General features: G+C 43.6%; 1 protein-coding gene across 1 annotated transcript; it reads right to left on the bottom strand.

Annotated features, from left to right (window-relative positions):
* Nucleotides 1-7,115: 7,115 nt before the first annotated feature.
* LAJ45_11090 (uncharacterized protein) lies at nucleotides 7,116-7,929 on the bottom strand (the record flags this gene model as incomplete). The annotated part of the gene is made up of 3 exons (XM_046120602.1): nucleotides 7,116-7,139; nucleotides 7,378-7,518; nucleotides 7,678-7,929. 3 exons carry the CDS (start codon nucleotides 7,927-7,929, stop codon nucleotides 7,116-7,118), a joined length of 417 nt encoding a protein of 138 aa, XP_045966189.1.
* Between the last annotated feature and the right edge of the window lie 9,755 nt (nucleotides 7,930-17,684).

Below are 17,684 nucleotides of genomic sequence, written 5' to 3'. Positions count from 1 at the left end.
AGGATAAATTCATTGATCGATATACTATCATGATTAACCAACCCCCTGATGACATGTGATGCCCTGGCACACTAGGTATAGTATGGCCTCCTTTAAACATTGTATCCAAGACTAACCAAGGGACATAGGACACCAATTGCATGCGCATTCGGTATTCTTTTAGTAGTAACTAATTATTCCTAGAGATATGGACCACAATTTTTCTAGGTTAGCCAGAAATAGTATTTACTTAGGAACGTTCCCGAGGAGCCTTCACTTGGGAAAGTGTTTGGGGCTTCGATGCCTACCCAAAGTTTATTGAGAAATACATGTATCCACAACCTAGGCGGAACATGCCTTCAAATGAAGAAAGATACGTGACTGTTAAAAGAACAGAACGTAAATTCGGCAACGCACGTTACACAATCGTGAAAAGGGTTTTCGCTAGGTTATATACAGATGTAACCTACTTCAACTAAAGTGCCATTACCGGGAGGCTATATATAAGATAGCTCATCATCCATGATAGGGAGTTCTTCTCAAGGGATTTTTATTTTGGCCGGTTTTTGCTCTTTGTAATAGCCGATCGCACCTGAATAAGATGGTTCATTGAGCAACCCCCCCTCCGCGAGTTAGCGAGCCATGCATGTTCGTCAGCAACTAGAACTAAAAGTTCCAACCATGTCAATGTAGGAGATATGAGAACGAGATTAGTAAGACGCATCTCTTTCAACAATTTCTGCGTGTGCTTCGCCATCGCCACCTTAATCTGTTTCAATCTAATGTCTTTTTAACTAATAATCTAAGGTGTGCAGGTTTGGATCTTCTTAATCACGAGATATCACCCGGTCGAGTCGCCCCCTTGATCTCGTGCTATCTCAGCGATCGCTTCTAGCCGTGATGCAGGTGCAAGTGGACTAAACCTGCCATATAAGGAATATTTATATTTATGTGCAGCTACTAGTGGTCTAAGTTAACATTAATGATCAATGGGCACTCTCCGCGGGTCGGCCCGACCTTGTGAATACATATGTAGGTATATTAACTTTCCCTTTCAAGTCGGCCCCTTGCAATTGGTGAGGACTAGTCGGTTTGGGAGTATTCTGCATAATTGAGATCCAGCTACTCTACGTTGCTAGGTATATTAATTCGATTTCAGTAGTTCGAGTGCGTCACGATGGAGCACTCGCATTCACTAATATCGAAATAAAATACATATATAAGCCTAGATTTTTCGTACCACACGGTCAATCATCGTACATACAGTGCATAGATATATTTTATTATCTTAAGTTCTGCCGCGGACGCATTAAGAGAGCATATATACATATAGTAAATAAAGTATGTATACATAAACTTCACCGACCCCTTAAGAGCTAGAGCTACAAACCCATCAATACTGGGTCAATGCTTCGAAGAATATGATAATTTGATCCTCGGTTATGTACGTACTGTACTGAATCTCTGATTAATAAACTACATATACGTGGTCAGCTGGTGGCGAAGTGATACTACAGCACCGAGTGCGATTCCATGAAATGAATACATACATATACATATACGTACAAGTACTTAAGGAGCACATGTAATCCATCACCTGAACATGTCCCCCACGGCTAATATGCAGCATGATAAAAAGAAACTCATTGATTACCCACGTGTGGGGGCTTAAGACTGTCTGTGAAAAAACTTTTTTCAATACATAACTCGATCATGCCACTACATTGTATGTACAGTATGTAGTTTATTTTGCTCTTATCGGAAGCCGACAGGCCCGAGACTTCTCTAACGAAATCCACCCCACTTACCAGTGAAACATGAAATACATGCGGCTAAGACACTCCGTCCCTGCATAAGAACAGTTTTACTTTTGATTCTCGAGGGCGGGGGCAGAAACATGCATAGAGTACTCGAGTAGGTACTCTACTAGAGTACATATGCAGCATCCGTTGATTGCAGCCGATGCAGTACAGAACTCGCAAATCAGATCTAGAAGTATCGATAAAATATAAATGCTGCCTCGCGAGATTCCAAGCAGCGAATCCCAAGTACATCTCACTCAATTATCACAACTATTATTGAGTGATTCATGTCATCTATCAGTTTGCAAATTAAAACCAAATGGATTGGTATCTCGATTACATGTATTTACTTAAAGTATAATATAATATCATTTTTAGGATGCCGAAAAGCAAATCCAAGACGCCGCTATTGTACGCGTTGCCTGAGCTGCTCACGTCATCACGATCTTGCTGTTGTCCCGATTTCCCCACCTTCTTGCATCATCAATATCCTACCAGTTAATATGATTCCATCTCCAGGAAACTCAACACTCAGTTACGATACACCTCCGCCCCAGCCACAAAGGCCTCGAAGTGATCACCTGCCTGTAAGCCAGCCCTGCGGGGCATACTGGGCCCGAGGCACTGGTACCATTCTCATGGCAGTACAGCTAGCAGTTGAACTGGATACTACCTTGTGTCTTTGCTGAAGAAGATGTTCATGGAATCATCTTTTCAGCACCGGACTTCCTTACAGAAAGGCAGGATTCGATAGCTCGTACTCCCTAAATCCGGTATGTGAGTAATGCACGATCCCTTAGACAGATGGCACGGTCAAATTCGCGGCCTGTCTCTAGAGTAGATCTTTGTGCTAATATTGCATACCCCTATTTAGTAACCAAGTCTACATACATGAAACCACAAAAGTAAAAAGGAATCGAAAAAATACAGGGATTATATGGGTTTGGCTCATGGCGCCGGCGGCGAGACAGAGAAATGTAGATTGACACATCAGGCGCCAATAAATAGTTATAAGGAGAGGAACATAGATTGATATCGTGGGTGATTCATTTATTGCTTCTTTCAACAAGCCCTCAGTTCACACAGCCCTCTACTGATTTGACTTTTTATGGGCTTACACATACTCTCAACCACAGACCGAACGGATCTGGTGCCCTGGTCGAGTAGGGCCGAACCATCTATGTATTGGTTGCTACATGCATGTTCATAGGCCATCACTCGACAGGACCATTAAATATTTACGTATCACGTTCGTACGTGTGCATATGCTAGTACTAATTCCTTATTATTGCTATCAAGTTGGACGTACTAGTTCTGTACGTTGATTGAGGCTGGTGCCAAGGAATTTGATTGATTACATGTGGAACCGGTAAAGGAGGCTCAGCTGCGTGAACGGGCGGCGTGACCAACACCAACGTCGGATGATGTTTGAACAAAGGCAGTACCTACAAAGTTCTAAATAATAGTAGTAAGTCCTTACCCAGCACTAAACACGTGTTTATCGAGCGAAAATGAAGATGTTGAAGTTGAAACATCCGGGTTACATCTGCAAGCTGCAGGCTATGCCCGGGCTCTCGAGGAAAAATAAAAACTTCCATTGTTCCGGCGGAGCTAGCTAAATCGTACGGGGCCTTTAATACCCTTTATAACTCAATGTCTAGCAATGGTCCGACGATAATCAAGAGTGGTTTATATTCGGGCCCTCGGCCCTCGATGGCTTGCCTCGGCAGCTAGGAACATCCTGGAATTGTACTGAATATATGTACGTTACATTTGCGCTACATGAAACATTCTACTCATCTCTCTATCAATTGACACTCTAAGGTACAAAATAACGCCTTTCACACCCCACCACCCACTGACCGGGATGACGCGATCGATCCTGATCAGGTTTCTAGAACAAAACAAAACGCAAACGAAAAAGGAAAAACAAATGGGAAAAATACAGCCACCCAGGTTTCGTCTCATCAAAGGAAAGGGAAGGAAAATAGTTCCCGCCCGGCGGAAACATTCACACCCGTAAAATCGTACGGACGTTACGTACGTCACACGCGTCAGTCAGCTAGACCTGCCAGGACTGCAACTAACAAACAGATATTCGCCTCGCCGGTGGAAGCGTTGTGTCTTTTTATATTTTTTTGTTCTTGATCGCCATGTATGACTAGCCGCGTTTGCATCTATCGCAACGATGGTGGAGGCAGACAGAACATTCGCGCGTTCCTAAGCCGTACTGGGATTGGCAATTGCAGCATGTCCAAATTCCCTGTGTTGCGCAGTTCCCGCATCGTGTATGTCGGCATACACTGCATCCCGGTTTGTCGAGCCCATAACCAGATGAGCAGACACAGCAAAGCGAGATTTTTGGAGGTGCAGGCATGGTTGATCGATTTTTCTTTTGAAAGTAGGCGAGTCTGTTTGAGGATTACCGCTTGCGGTAACTAGCAGGAATATAGAATTGTAGTTGGCCGGAGTGCTGTGTTAACTTGTATCGATTTTTGTCTCTTGGATCTGTTCGCCTTGGATGCTTTAGATATGGGTGGTGAAGCAGTGATATTTATTCTGGAAGCTTCAGAGAAACCGTTTGTTTGGGAGATATGGGTTTAGGTATGGATGGGGTGCGTTGGCTGGCTGGGGTCGTGGTGAGATTAAGGTTTATGGGTTGGAGATGCCCACTTATTTATGTATGTGCAGCTCCATGCCTCATATAAAGCCTTCAGAAAGGAACTTCTACTGTTCAACACAGTTTTCCGAAGCTAGGGAGGGGCAATTGGTATTACGCGGCAATAACAAATGAGAAGGAGACTATTTCCAGTCCATTCCTGGGTGCTTTGAGCTGTTGCACATTGACCGGGATACGTTGCTCTCTGTCTAGCTCAGTACATGTAACTATCATGATTTACCCTCGACTGTATTCTCTGTTGGCTAACTAAGCAGTGCTAGTAAGTAACTTAACAGGGCATGCGAGTGATGCCCCATGGTCATGAGTATAATATGAATCCCTAGGATCAAGAGTAGCCGGGGTCCCACGGTAATCGCCAATGCATGCAGCACCCCCATCGTTGATACATAAGCCGTTGTACAACTATTTGACTGTCTGTGCGCGAGGGGAACTACATGTACGTATAGATACATGTATGTGGCGCAAATCATTCATGCGCAATCACTCGAAGCCATTTTACATTGCATGACATGCCGGGGAGAGATGTAAGTAAACTTCAATGATTGTAAACTTTTAACAGATGTATATTTTGTATATACTCACTAACCCTGTATCGATTTAGAATATTTCCAGACATATAGAGGTGTATAGTTTCCGAGCTTTTATTATTCGTACAAGCCAATACTGTAAAAGCTCGCATCACAGATCATGTAAATCCCGCGCGCAGAGCCCTACCGCGGGCGTTATAACAGTCATACCCAGTGATGCCGCCGCCAACATCGTCACATTATTACCACTTGCCTCATACTGCGCCGCGATTGTAAAATGGTATCAATCAGTTCCAGCCCTGTTTTAGTTTGATTTTGCCATGGTCAGGGGATGGCGCTGGAGCTTGCGGGTTGAATACCGGTTTCGAAGGGCCGGGACCAAAGTTAATGGCAAATGGCCGATATTCGAATAATCAAAGGCTACTGACTCTATAGTTTGAGTATATATGATATGACCAGTTTTCATGGGTAATCACTCGAGCTTGTAAGTGTGGTCAACTTCAGCTGAGTGTCCCCACAACAAGTGGGCTGTGGTTGTGCGTGGTTCCATGATTAGGGTACTGTTTGGTGGTGGTGTTTCGAATACTGACTAACTAATACAGTTACTATAGTAAAATATAGTACCATACTGCTAGTGATGGATGGGTGATTATGGGTGCCGGCATTTAATTATCGGAGATCCAGTCGAGGGGATAACTACATGTACCTATGGTACGTGGATTATTGTTGTTTTAGCCCCCTCCCGAGCTGATAAGCTGCTAGCTGTGGCCGGGCCGAGTTGCAATGGCCATTCTACCTCCTACGTACCTAGCTACCCTGTCTAGCTCTACCTCGACAAGCAATAACGAAGAAGACCCCGGCTTAAATTGCGTGTGGGCTGTCGACCGTTGACATGCGTGTGATGAGAGATGGATACAAAATGAAGAGTACATACTAGTCGATGATATGATGTCATCTCACCTGCGATTTTTGGTTCCTGAGTCGATGCAGGGCTTAACGTGGTTGTTAAGTCCCTTTGTCGGCCAATTTCACTACCCCTGTGTAACGCTAGTCGAGCGAGTCTACAAGATCCGGGGTAACTAATTGGGGGATTGTGTGTTACCCTTCCTAGTCTGATTCTAGACCATTTCCATTCTCTCCTCCGTTCCTGTCGCCCCAGCGGATCGCGGACGAAACGATGTCCTTCATGTATTGTCTCGGCTATCACAGCGGAAGAACCTTATTTGATCATCCCCCTCTCCACCCCCAGCAACAGCTGTAGCTAGAAGTTTATCCAGAAGGTTACTGCATGTTCGTAAGGATATGCCCTTGCTGGTTGTGTTGGTGTGGGGCATGCATGGGGCATGGGGACGTTTGGTTCGTACCTCTGCCCGACCAACGGCTTTGGCTCCGGAAGATACATTGGCCGAGATAGTCGGTGTCCGGAGGCCGTCTCGAGCTTCGAAGCTTCGGAAATATAGGTATATCTTTGACAAAGGGTGGTGGAGCTCTGAAACACCCTGATTTGTGGAGTGATAATAATGGGAATATCCGATACGTATCCGTTCTGTTTCTTCTGTTCAGTAATGTTCGTCTTACTATTGCAATCATATCAGTTGCATACGGGTGATTAATTTCATGAAGGACTAATTATCATGATCAACCGTTTGTACGCGCAGACATACTCTACTATCTACACTGGACCTTGCAATGTTATCTGGAGAGTGGAGATCATAAGAATGCAACTGCCAACATGCACGTGAACAAAGTCTTTCTTTGGTAGTTGGTACAGATACCCCCGGACCCCCACACGCGAAACCCTAGAAATAATACGTCGTTCAACTACATAACCACGGGACTACACAGTAGTCCATCGATCAACCTTGCTAACGGGCCATGTGTTACTGTTATCTGGCTGATTAGTATTTTATGTCCGTAGCCCTAGGAGCGGATCCGATAAGAAAAGGGCCCGTGAGTAACGTCTTTAATATGACTGAATGTTATTGCTATGTTGATGTGTGTTATTATTTGATGGGTACTGGGCTAGTTACTATTATCTACATGCGAAACCAAACATCCTCCCCGGGGCCCCGATCAATATACGCCAACTATACTAGGCAACCTAGGTATTCTAACCTCACCTCGATACTACTTATTCCTTGCCCATATGAGCTGTGGAAACGTCAGTCAAGCCAGTCAGCCTCGTACCTTTACAAAACATCAAAAAGATCTTCTGAAACATGGAAGCCCTCAAGGTTCGCAGCTACTTTAGACCAACGTTCCATCGCAACCGCCATTTACAACGTTTTACCCTTATTGATCGCCTCCGAGGAATAAGTGGGGGAAAGGGAAACTGTGAATAGCCGTTCATGGGATCGACGATTTAGAAAAGAACGACCAAAAAACTTACTTTCTTTTTCGCCCACTTTTGTTCAGACAATACCCGAGAAACCGTCGAGTTGCATACTCGGACGTTATACTCGTTATACAAGAAACTCCTCATTTCAACTAGACACGCCGTGGGTTTCTCTTCAAGGAAACTTCGTAAGCCCTAAACAATTCCGCCCCACAAAAAGGAATTAGCAATGAAATTATTAAGTCATATATATGTGTTCTATATATAAATATATATATATAATAGTAGAAACCACTCTAGGTACTATTAATCTATATGGCTGAGTTGGCTAGTGGTAGGCAGGGCAGCAGTTACATCAAGCATTTCATCGTTCAGCGTACGTGGTCGTCCTTGTTTCAATGATCGTGGCGCAGTCGTTTTGCCAAACAGACAAATGTTCCGTTGTATCCGCCTCACCGTTATATACGCGCAAGGGACCGTTGGTGCGATCTTTTCCGGGAGCAGGCCTGCTTCCAGGGAAGTGCGAATGAATTCCCGCTGTGTCTCTGTCAGAAGCTTGCGGGTCTTGTAGGGCTTCTTTGCGGTCTTGACGGTGATGTATCTCATAACTTGATCCTTTGGGGATAGGAAAGCTTGGTTTTCTGTTTGACTTGGTCTTGTTGGTATACGGAAACCTCACCGGGAACAGAGCGGAAGGAACGGCCGAGTGATTAAATATATATGTACAGCACAGCCAGCAAGCAAAGGGTTTTAAGCTCCAGCCAAGGATGATATAGGTAAGGAAGCTTCTTTTTCGATATCTGGTTATTATTCCCTTATTATTGATCATTTGCCTTGGTGCAGAAACTTAACTAAGGTTCGCAGGTGTCCAATCCTAAGGCCTTGAGGAAGTATGTATCCAAAAAGAAATGCGGGGATATAGAGCAAATAACCTGCACTCGGCAAGCAGCCAGATCTAGACTCACGGTAAAGCTGTTGGTTGTCTTGAAGTGGGTACCAAAAACGCAACAAATTAGCTCTTCCAGGCGCTGAGACAACAAGAGAATACTACCTCTTGTGCATGATGTGGGGTTGAGCCAATAGCTAAAACGCAAAACGTCTAATATTAATTCAATTGCCGTGTCCGGTAGCACCTATAATATCTTTAACTAAGCTGTTCATGTTGTACCCCTCTTTCATTCACCATTAATTCCACACAAGCTTGACACTCTTTCTGAAAATGACAACAATATATCATTCCCCACTTTTTTGCTTTTCTTCCTTCTCCCTCCAACGATTAGCCGTGAATATCAATAATTATATTCTCAGACTCGAGCCCGCGAACCTACCGAAAAGTTGAACCTCGCACGTTGTGCCTCTCCCCGCTTCTTGATTTGCAGGCCTGACGAGGAGGTTTATTAAACCAAATATTCTCCTCGCGTAGCGGCTACCGTATTAGACCCGGAGAGAATCGAAGCGGGGTAGAATATGCAGCGCGAGGGCCAACCCGTGCGCTTCCAGTAAGCGCAAAAGGAAGGACTGGTATCGTGACTACATGCTGATATTGTTGGATGTCTCAGCAGAAAAACAGAAGAAGGCACCACAACAAATAAACTACACACCTAACCCTTTAAGGTCAATGTTTCCCTTTACCGGAATAGGAGGTTGTCCATACCCCGCTTTTGGAACCTCAATTGACAGCATTTTTGAAAATGACAGGTACACTTCATGACAATTCAATTGGGGCGTGGGAAATATCGTGGTTACGGCGCCTGTCCGAGTGTGGAGATATCATTACCAGCACTAACTTTGCCACCAACTCTTGACCTTTGCCATTTGCACGCTAGGCGAGTCAAAAATGAAAGGAGTGGTGGGTATATCAAGCAATAGTTGCCCGAGACCCCATTCTTTGGATGAGAGTTTCCACAAGTTTAGATCTTATTTTACCAGTCCAACGTGGCGAAGGAAAAAAGGGCGTTGTATCAAAATCTCAAGTCTAGGAATAGTACGGGGAGTACGTAGGACTCATGATCAGGCATTGTAGAGTAATTCTTCAAGTCGTGCGGTTCATGTATGCATGAAGCATCTACGAATTACTGTAATACCCCACCTTTCGCCTAAATGTGCACATCGAAATCCATATGTTTTGCAACCGGGTGAGTGTAACCAGCGAACAAGGCGCCAATGGTTAGGTATTTATCAGCACAGACCAGATCATATCAGTCTCATTACGTTCTTCCCTGGCCTAAACTGCCCGATAGTTTAGAACTCTGCTTTTTAAAAATGAAAAATGAGATTCCACGAATATTTGCGATTGGTCGCCTAAAGGTCTCAGGCCAAGGGAGCGCTCGAGCTCGAGCTGATCAAAATGACAATGTGTATTTGACAATAAATGTCGTAATATTGTATGTCTGTGGAATCTTCAAGAAGCTCAATGGCGTAGGTGCGCACAGAGCCATTCATAGATATTGGTATTTACATTTACTCCGGAGTCCTCTCGAGTGCTAAAATGTCGGTACATATCGTGCTCTAGGATGTCGACACACACCCCCATTTGTTCCTTTTCTGCTCGCCTTGTCACTGAAAAACAATTATTCACATTAGACAGGATTCTCTTTTTCCCGTGGCTACCGAACAACGGAGCAAGGCTGACATAGGTAGATACGGGTTTTGTTGGTTTTGTTTTACAATACAATTTGGTTAATGTAGAGAGAGCACTTTTGTATTTAGCATTGTTTTGCTTCTCCATTTGCTGGCCCGTCGGCCACTTTAAATTACCAATAGAATCTTCTCAGTAAACAATCTGGTCTCATGAGGTAGATCTCTATGAGATAGATCATGATCAAACCTGGGGTAAAACATAATCTTTCCTACAGGAGCACGATTAGCTAGCTGCGGGGTACATGCATCCCATGCGGTTGTATTTACAATAACTAGAGGACGTTACCCCAAACGGCTTAGGTCCGAAATTCAAACCCGCCAAAACGATGGAACTCCTTTAAGACCAGCGATCACGAATCTACTGTATTCACTCTAGCGAGCCGGGGAAAAAATATTACAGATAGACTAAAATCAAGGCATAATGTAATGACATGCATAATGCAATGTACTACACCTCGTGAGGGATTTATTTCTACAGAGTTTACTCTTGAGGATCTCATGAGGATACGAGTAAAGGCTCTATCATATGAGTACCTACCTTTCTAGGTAATCATATCTTTATGCAATGAAATAACCAGATATGGAACCACACTTGTAATACATACATTCATGCAGTGTAGTTCCTCCTAGAAATGTTGGGGTCGTCCAACTGAGCTTATGGTTGGACGTACTCCGAGGATACAACGTGGCACGTATTGGCCCCCATGAAGCCGAAACCCATAACTTTGTAGTTCGATACTTGCATAGTACTAATTGTTGAGTAGAATTCACTTCTTCCATAAATCAAGTCAACTATCCGGAATTTGGATGTCCACGGGCATGGGCCAATGATTGGTGGTGTTATAGCACTGGATCTTTTTACTATGTAGGCCGTACTACTGCAGGAGTAGGGTAAATAGTAACAAAGTCCAGATGTTCCTATAGGATAATAGGGGTGACGCCCACACGAGTCGGAATATTGCCCAGTGATAGAATCGTCTGAATGTTCAGCCTCGAAATTCTTTCAAATTCGGCTATTAGTATCAGATAGAAAACACAGTTGTGCAGGACAGCGAGAATGTGCATAGTCAACTTCACAATCCATGTGTACATAGCCATCCAGGTACCTAGCTAGCTCGGCCATGAAACCGAGCATAAAAAGAACGAAGGAGCCTGTTTGTAGAGATTCTACTTGGTACCCATGATTCATAATGTGCAATCCTAAGCACCATTGAATATCAAGGCTGCACACATACAAAGTGTAGGCAGTTGATCTCCCGGAAGAGTGCTTTCGGTAGTTCTGGTTTTGAAAAATGATGCTGGTTGGTGGTGTCGCGGTTTATGGAGGCCCCGTCTTCTTGCAGAATAGTAGTTACGTAGACTAGAAGAGTTTGATCGAACTTTGAGGGAAGGTAGAAAAGAAGATATGATGCTACCATAGCGAACCTCATTGATAGAATGACGCCCCTGAGCCATTTCTTCCGGTTTGATCAGTCTGGTTGGAAGAGCATGAGAGGGGGGGACTGGTTTGAGTGAGTGCTTCCCGGTCAAATAAGTAAGTATGTCTTCATGAATTCTGATCACTACTGAAAAGTTTCTCCTACATCGTCCTCCATGTCGTCCTCCACTAGTGAATCCCTCAAAAGTCTCTTCCACGGTGTCCACCGCAACGTTGTCCTCCTCAGTGTCCTCCACGATGCTTTCCTCAGTGTCCTTCTCCACGGAAATATGTTGATTTAGTCCCATCCAACGTGCTCCATAGATACGCGGTAGCATACATGTACGTACCGAACGCTCTACTAAAGTAATCATACATGTTATAAAGCCTGAGTTTAAATGAGATTGAAATTCATCCCGATATATGCTTCTCTCCGCATACAACAATTACCAACTCTGGAAACGCACATAATATAAATAGACAGCGAATGGCACTGCACCATCATAACTTGCTCGACAACAAAAGAAAAACATTCTGCAGTGCAAGCCTTGTGAAATCTACCGCCCGCTCGCTACTCAACCCGGTTACTGCTGCCGCTTAAGTTGTCAGATACGACCTCGGGAAGCAAATCTCGACCATATTTGATACCCGAGATATATGTGAGATGATGGGCCATGGGGCTGCCGAATACTTCCCGTTACGGTCTCTGCCTTGACTGTAGATTCATGTATATTGTACCGAGAGATCGATATCTAGATAAGCTAACCTTATCACTGCCTATATGCGCGCTTAGGTTATAATATATTATTACGCACATGCGCACCTAGCTGCGCATCACAAAACTTCTTCTCTACCAAATCCCAGTTACGTCAGACACATTTAGTAATTATTGACAAGTACATTCAGCTACTTGTTATTTATTGCAATTAGTTAAAATCTCGTATTACTATAATCCGCAATAAAACGCTTGTTTAAACAAAACGACCTAAACAGCACATGCTGCCCCCCCGTTGAATGATATATAAACGCAGACGGATGCAAAACAATAATTAATCAATCTGTGCGGAATATTGACATGTTTGACGTAGGAAATTTCAGGAACGTTTCCGGCCCGCCGTAACGTGTGCGATCGATTTTATATATTAGATTAGATACCCGTGTAACGGCCGGCTAATTTTTTCCCACCGATCTCCCTCAACCGGGTTGCAATGATGAATACAGTATGTAGCCACGAACCTAATCTTATCTGATTGAAGATAAAAGTGGAAGGTGGAGCCGTACATTACAAGAGCTGCGTATTTATCAATTCAAACGTCCTGACGATGATACACCCTAAGATTCAAAGGATTGATGGATAAAGAAGATTGAGCAATTTACTCGTAATGACGTCCTCTATGATATGCCCGCAAATAACCTCGCTGGCAAAAACGTGAAGCCGACCCGTATATTACTCGACTCAAAATCAAACACATGATATATGTATTCTATCAACCACATCTATCGCAATCAATTTGTGTTGCAGATAAAGACGAGTGACAATCTGTGAGGTAATGGTCGTTGTCAGTCACGTCGGATGTCACGCCGGTAGCTCCCGTTTTTTTTTTTTTCCTGCTCGCTTAATAAACCCACAATCAACGGTTCTGTAGTGTAATGGTTAGCACCCGGGATTCTGATTCCCGTAATCCCGGTTCGACTCCGGGCAGGACCTTTTATCAGCTCTCTAATCTCAGGATTTTTGACTTTTACTTTAAAGTGCGACAAAACGTTTCTTTTTCCATAGCCGTCTACCATGACCATGCATTGGATTCCGTCCTGTAGACATCCTTGAGTTTGTAGGAGCCTCTACGCACCCCAGTACAGAGGATTTCCGTGATTTAGTCCGCTTCACAGGACTAGAAGTGGTGGGTCGTTGCTACGCAAGCTGATCAAGGGTTCAGAGTTGAACGCTTCAAGACATTCACGGACATTGACCTGTCAAGTACGTCCATTTAAACTCGGCTATCCTAGCTTTAATCAACTTCTTAGTCTGCACGGAGGGTTGGTTTCAGTGACGGAAATACTACTTAGTATGCTTAGATAGCGTGACAGATGGCTCGATGGCGGGAAACATAGAGTGCATATCTTACTCACGCCTAGCCCTAGTCTGAAACACATAAAAGTAGCACTGGACTGGAATGGAATGGACCAGTTAGAGAGCTTTGGAGCGGTCCGAGCAGTTAAACATACTGTTCGGCCGATAAATAAAACAAACCCGAGAGTACGACCTGAACTACGAAACCTTCAACCCTGACTAAATTGGAATGTAAACCCTCGAACAGGTCCGACCATTGGTAGCATTCGAGCCGTAATGGTGCGAATACGGAAAATTAAGGTCTCGCAAGATCGTCTGAAGCAGAGATCAGTATCGAAACCATAGTCTGCGAAGTGTTGTTTTAAGTTGGAGAAGACGATCGGAATAAGGATTGATCAACATACCACAGATGTAGAATAGGTCCAGTTTAATCATTCCCAATTTTATTGTTTCAAGTAATTTTTTGACTGACTCGACTCAGCGAACGTTCATAGGAGTTTAGTTGAAAACTCCAACACACTCGTATCTAATTACTAAAGTGCGTCTCTAGCCGATATAAGCGTTTCTAACTGACATTCGTATTGTACGCCCAAGACCAGAGATCGATACCCTTGTAGGGTGCTTCAAGCTCAATAAGGACCAAGAAGTCATTAGGGCGGTTATTCTTATAGCGGGTATCATTATAGGGAGAATCTGCTGTAGTCAGTTTCCATGGTATCTGTAGGCTTGCGGCCCAGTTTTGTCGAACTGCGAATATATTTCAAAATTAAAATTTTGCAGCCCGAGTTCCAATATTTGGGTTATTCACGAAACCAATACATCTGGCAATGGTTTAGCCCTGCTAGGCTACCATCCCTTATGGCATCATGATAATTTTTGGAGCAAAGAAATATCGTCTTTCTTGTACGGTAGTTTCTTAGGCTTCCCTTATTAGGCAGACTAATACTCATTTTCCTCGTGAAAATCAGCCCATCCCCACATTTGAAATCAAGAGTTACACTAAAACTTACATTACGGGGAGCGGAGGTTTCTGGCTTGTGCACTTCCCTGCCCATGATCATCCATAGAGCCACTCGTAACGTATCACCATATGACCTCCGTTGTGGAAGGCACCCCAGGCAAGTAAATTCCCCAGACCGCTGATCTCGGCTGTTGATATGACTCCAGTTCGTTCCATTCTCATTTGCCGTATAACAATAGAGATCAACACGCTATGCCGCGTGTAGCACGTACGTTCACTGCGTCTTGTGATCTTCTCAGCATAGAACCCATATTTCTTGCCTTTTAGAACAGTTGTGTAAGAGTCATGTTCGGGGTAAAGAGCTTGTTGACAGTTTTGGCGTCAGAGGACGACTCCTTGTACCCCACTCTTCCGTAGAAAAATGGATATGATGCAAGTAGCCTGCTCCCCTGTGCTACGCAGCAACCATATACCAACATAACAGTTAGGATCAGGGCTCTGTAGATGGTTACCGGTGAAAGATATCTTTGATGTACGACAAAGTGCCATCGGCTTTTCATTGAAGGCGGTAACACTTCGTTGATCATTAGGCCTTGTAGCTTCGAGTAAACCTGGTATATAATAGTCCTGCAAACTTGATTACCTCTAAAGTCTCCACTCGGGGTACGGGGAAACACACTATTTTAGGGATTTAACTGTGCTTCAAGATTCGGTTTTCTTTAGGTAATCCCACCTTTATCATGTAGGCAATATAGACAATGAACGATTCTCATGTGATTATCGAGTGATAAGACATGATCCACATGGTTTTCACCACCGCTGCCAGAGGGTCGGGGTTTTTTTTTTTTTTTTTTTGCTTAATTCATTAATTGCATGCGCCAGAGGGTCGGGTGGAACTTCTGAACTACAAGATATAGATTAATGATTTAGCAGACGAATTCCACAGACAGTTATGAAAGAGGCTTTTTCTTCTCATCATGAGCCCTAATAGTCTTATACGTAAGCTCCACATATTTGTCTTGAAATAAGAGGTTGCATGTTAGATTGAACGGGGAAGGGTGTTGCCTGAAGGAGTGAATAGATTCTTTATATTGTGTTATTCATCGTTTTTCTATGATAAAAGATGATTTGGTGAGGTGCTATCTTTTGTGGCCCCGTCTGTTTGAAGCACCGGGCGGCGGATAAAGAACGCCCAATATGTGTTTGCTCACGACCAGTGTTATTGTTATTGTTGTTAACCCACTATTGCATGCAATCCTAAGGCTATGAGAACATGTCCAGTGTTAAAATACCGACCTTTTAGAATAGTTTAAGCCGTTAAATACCACCTGAGCTTTCAAGATAAAAATCTATATATATATCTTAGGTCATCAGCAGAAGAAAGATATAGTTTCGATTCGGTGAACATACTTATCTTCATCGTCCATGCGCTCTCCAGATCTTCCGGGTCAACGACACTGCAAGAGGAGAGGTATCAGCCCCGCATGCTTTTTATCTCAAATCTGAACATATTGGCTCAGAACTGATTGATGTGGAAGGTAATATGTATAGAAATCATAGACAATGAGTCGGTGAATATTGCCAATAGTCAAGCGATGTGCAATGGGAAGACAGACGTTGCGAGGCTCGCCCAGCTAGCTAAGCCGCTGTAGTAAAGAAAGAGGACACCAACCTTAAAAATCCTTGGCGTACTCGCGCGTTAATTAAATGGTCGGATATCGTTGCAACCAAATGCTTACTAAAATTTCCGACCTTTTAATTAACGACCGAGTATATCTCCAAATAAACAAACCCTAACCCTCACAATTGAATGGAGCTGGAGCTCAACAACGACAAAGAACCAAAGGTGACACCGAGATAAATTTCACACCCAACCGATCAGGGACCGGTAGGCTCAGAAAGACATAAACTATAGATCTAGAAGATCGAAATAAATGTTGAAAGGACCCCCGTGGGTACGTACACTACATGATGATACGTGCGTGATAAAGACTAGAATCGATTCTCTACTGGTCTCCAGACGATGTTTCAACACTGACGTGCCGTCTACCACTAGATAAACGCGCCTATGCGATTGTTATTTTCTCTGTTCGGAAGTGATAATTGAAAGGAAGCTAGTGCCAAGACATCTTATGTAGCCTTTCTTGCAATTGTGTTTGCAGAATATTATCCTTCTCTACAGCACCACTCCGTTTGGTTAAGAGGTAAAGGGACAGATCTGCTATCCACCTATAGCTACCTACAAGCAGCTATATAAGAATATGGTAGGGGAATAACTCCCTCTCTCCTCTCCTTTCAAAGGTTCTCTGGCTTCTTTCCCCAATTAATGGCCTCCTCCCCGTTATTAGTATACATGCATTTACCCAATATATTCTCTACATGATAGTGAAAAGTAAACTAACGGTTTATTCGGTTGAGTCTAGTAAGTATGAGACAATTACGAGCTTAAGCCAAACAAAATTTCCAGCTTTCCAGATACTGAATCTAAGAAACCCGATGTAGTTCCATCCAGGTCTATACCACTATCTGTAGACCAAGAGCTCGAGCTTGTGCGAATCTTGCCAATATCTTACCACAACCATCTACATCCTCTGGGCCGAGATATTACTGTTGGCCTGTTCGGTTTTTGCTCACATATATAAGGCCTTGCTGGTAAAAACCTGTGTCTGTAGGCCTACATATATTTTAACTAACCAGCCTCTCCAGATACCGATCCCAGAAGAGACACGAGCTACTAAAGATTTTCATATCATTCCAAATATCAAACCCTTAGCTGATCGAGCTTGAAGACAATAAACAGTCGTGGGTTGCATGGGTCCACCGGATACCGTCACTGCCACCCGCATCAACAGAAACATTGCATCTTCTGTAGATTAAAGGAATGCTATGCTGTTAGTTCTCTTAAATGCAACCCAATTAGCGACTATTCTTCAACAATTCTACAACCTTGAAAACTTGATAGTTATTTCGCTTCTGCATCTAGCAACACAGCCTATCCGCCAAAAAGAGCTTAGTTCACTCCGCTCCCGATACTAGCACAGAAAAAATTTGCAACACCAGCTGGGGGAATTCCAGTGATGCCGAACTTTGAAGAAGGTCCTGCCCGGAGTCGAGCCGGGATTACAGGAATCAGAATCCTGGGTGCTAACCATTTCACTACAGAACCGCTAGCTAGGGCACCTCTACCTGAAATATTTTCGGTAGAGCCTGCTCCACTTGTGCAATGTTTTTTTTTAACTAAAATGGATATACTGGTCTTTGTGGCATGGTTC

Source organism: Morchella importuna (genome assembly GCF_003444635.1).
Source record: "Morchella importuna strain M04M26 chromosome Unknown Morimp01GS056, whole genome shotgun sequence".
NCBI classification, from domain to species: Eukaryota; Fungi; Ascomycota; class Pezizomycetes; order Pezizales; family Morchellaceae; genus Morchella; species Morchella importuna.
Note: the sequence above shows the minus strand (reverse complement) of the source record. Positions and strands in the feature narration are given on the sequence as shown.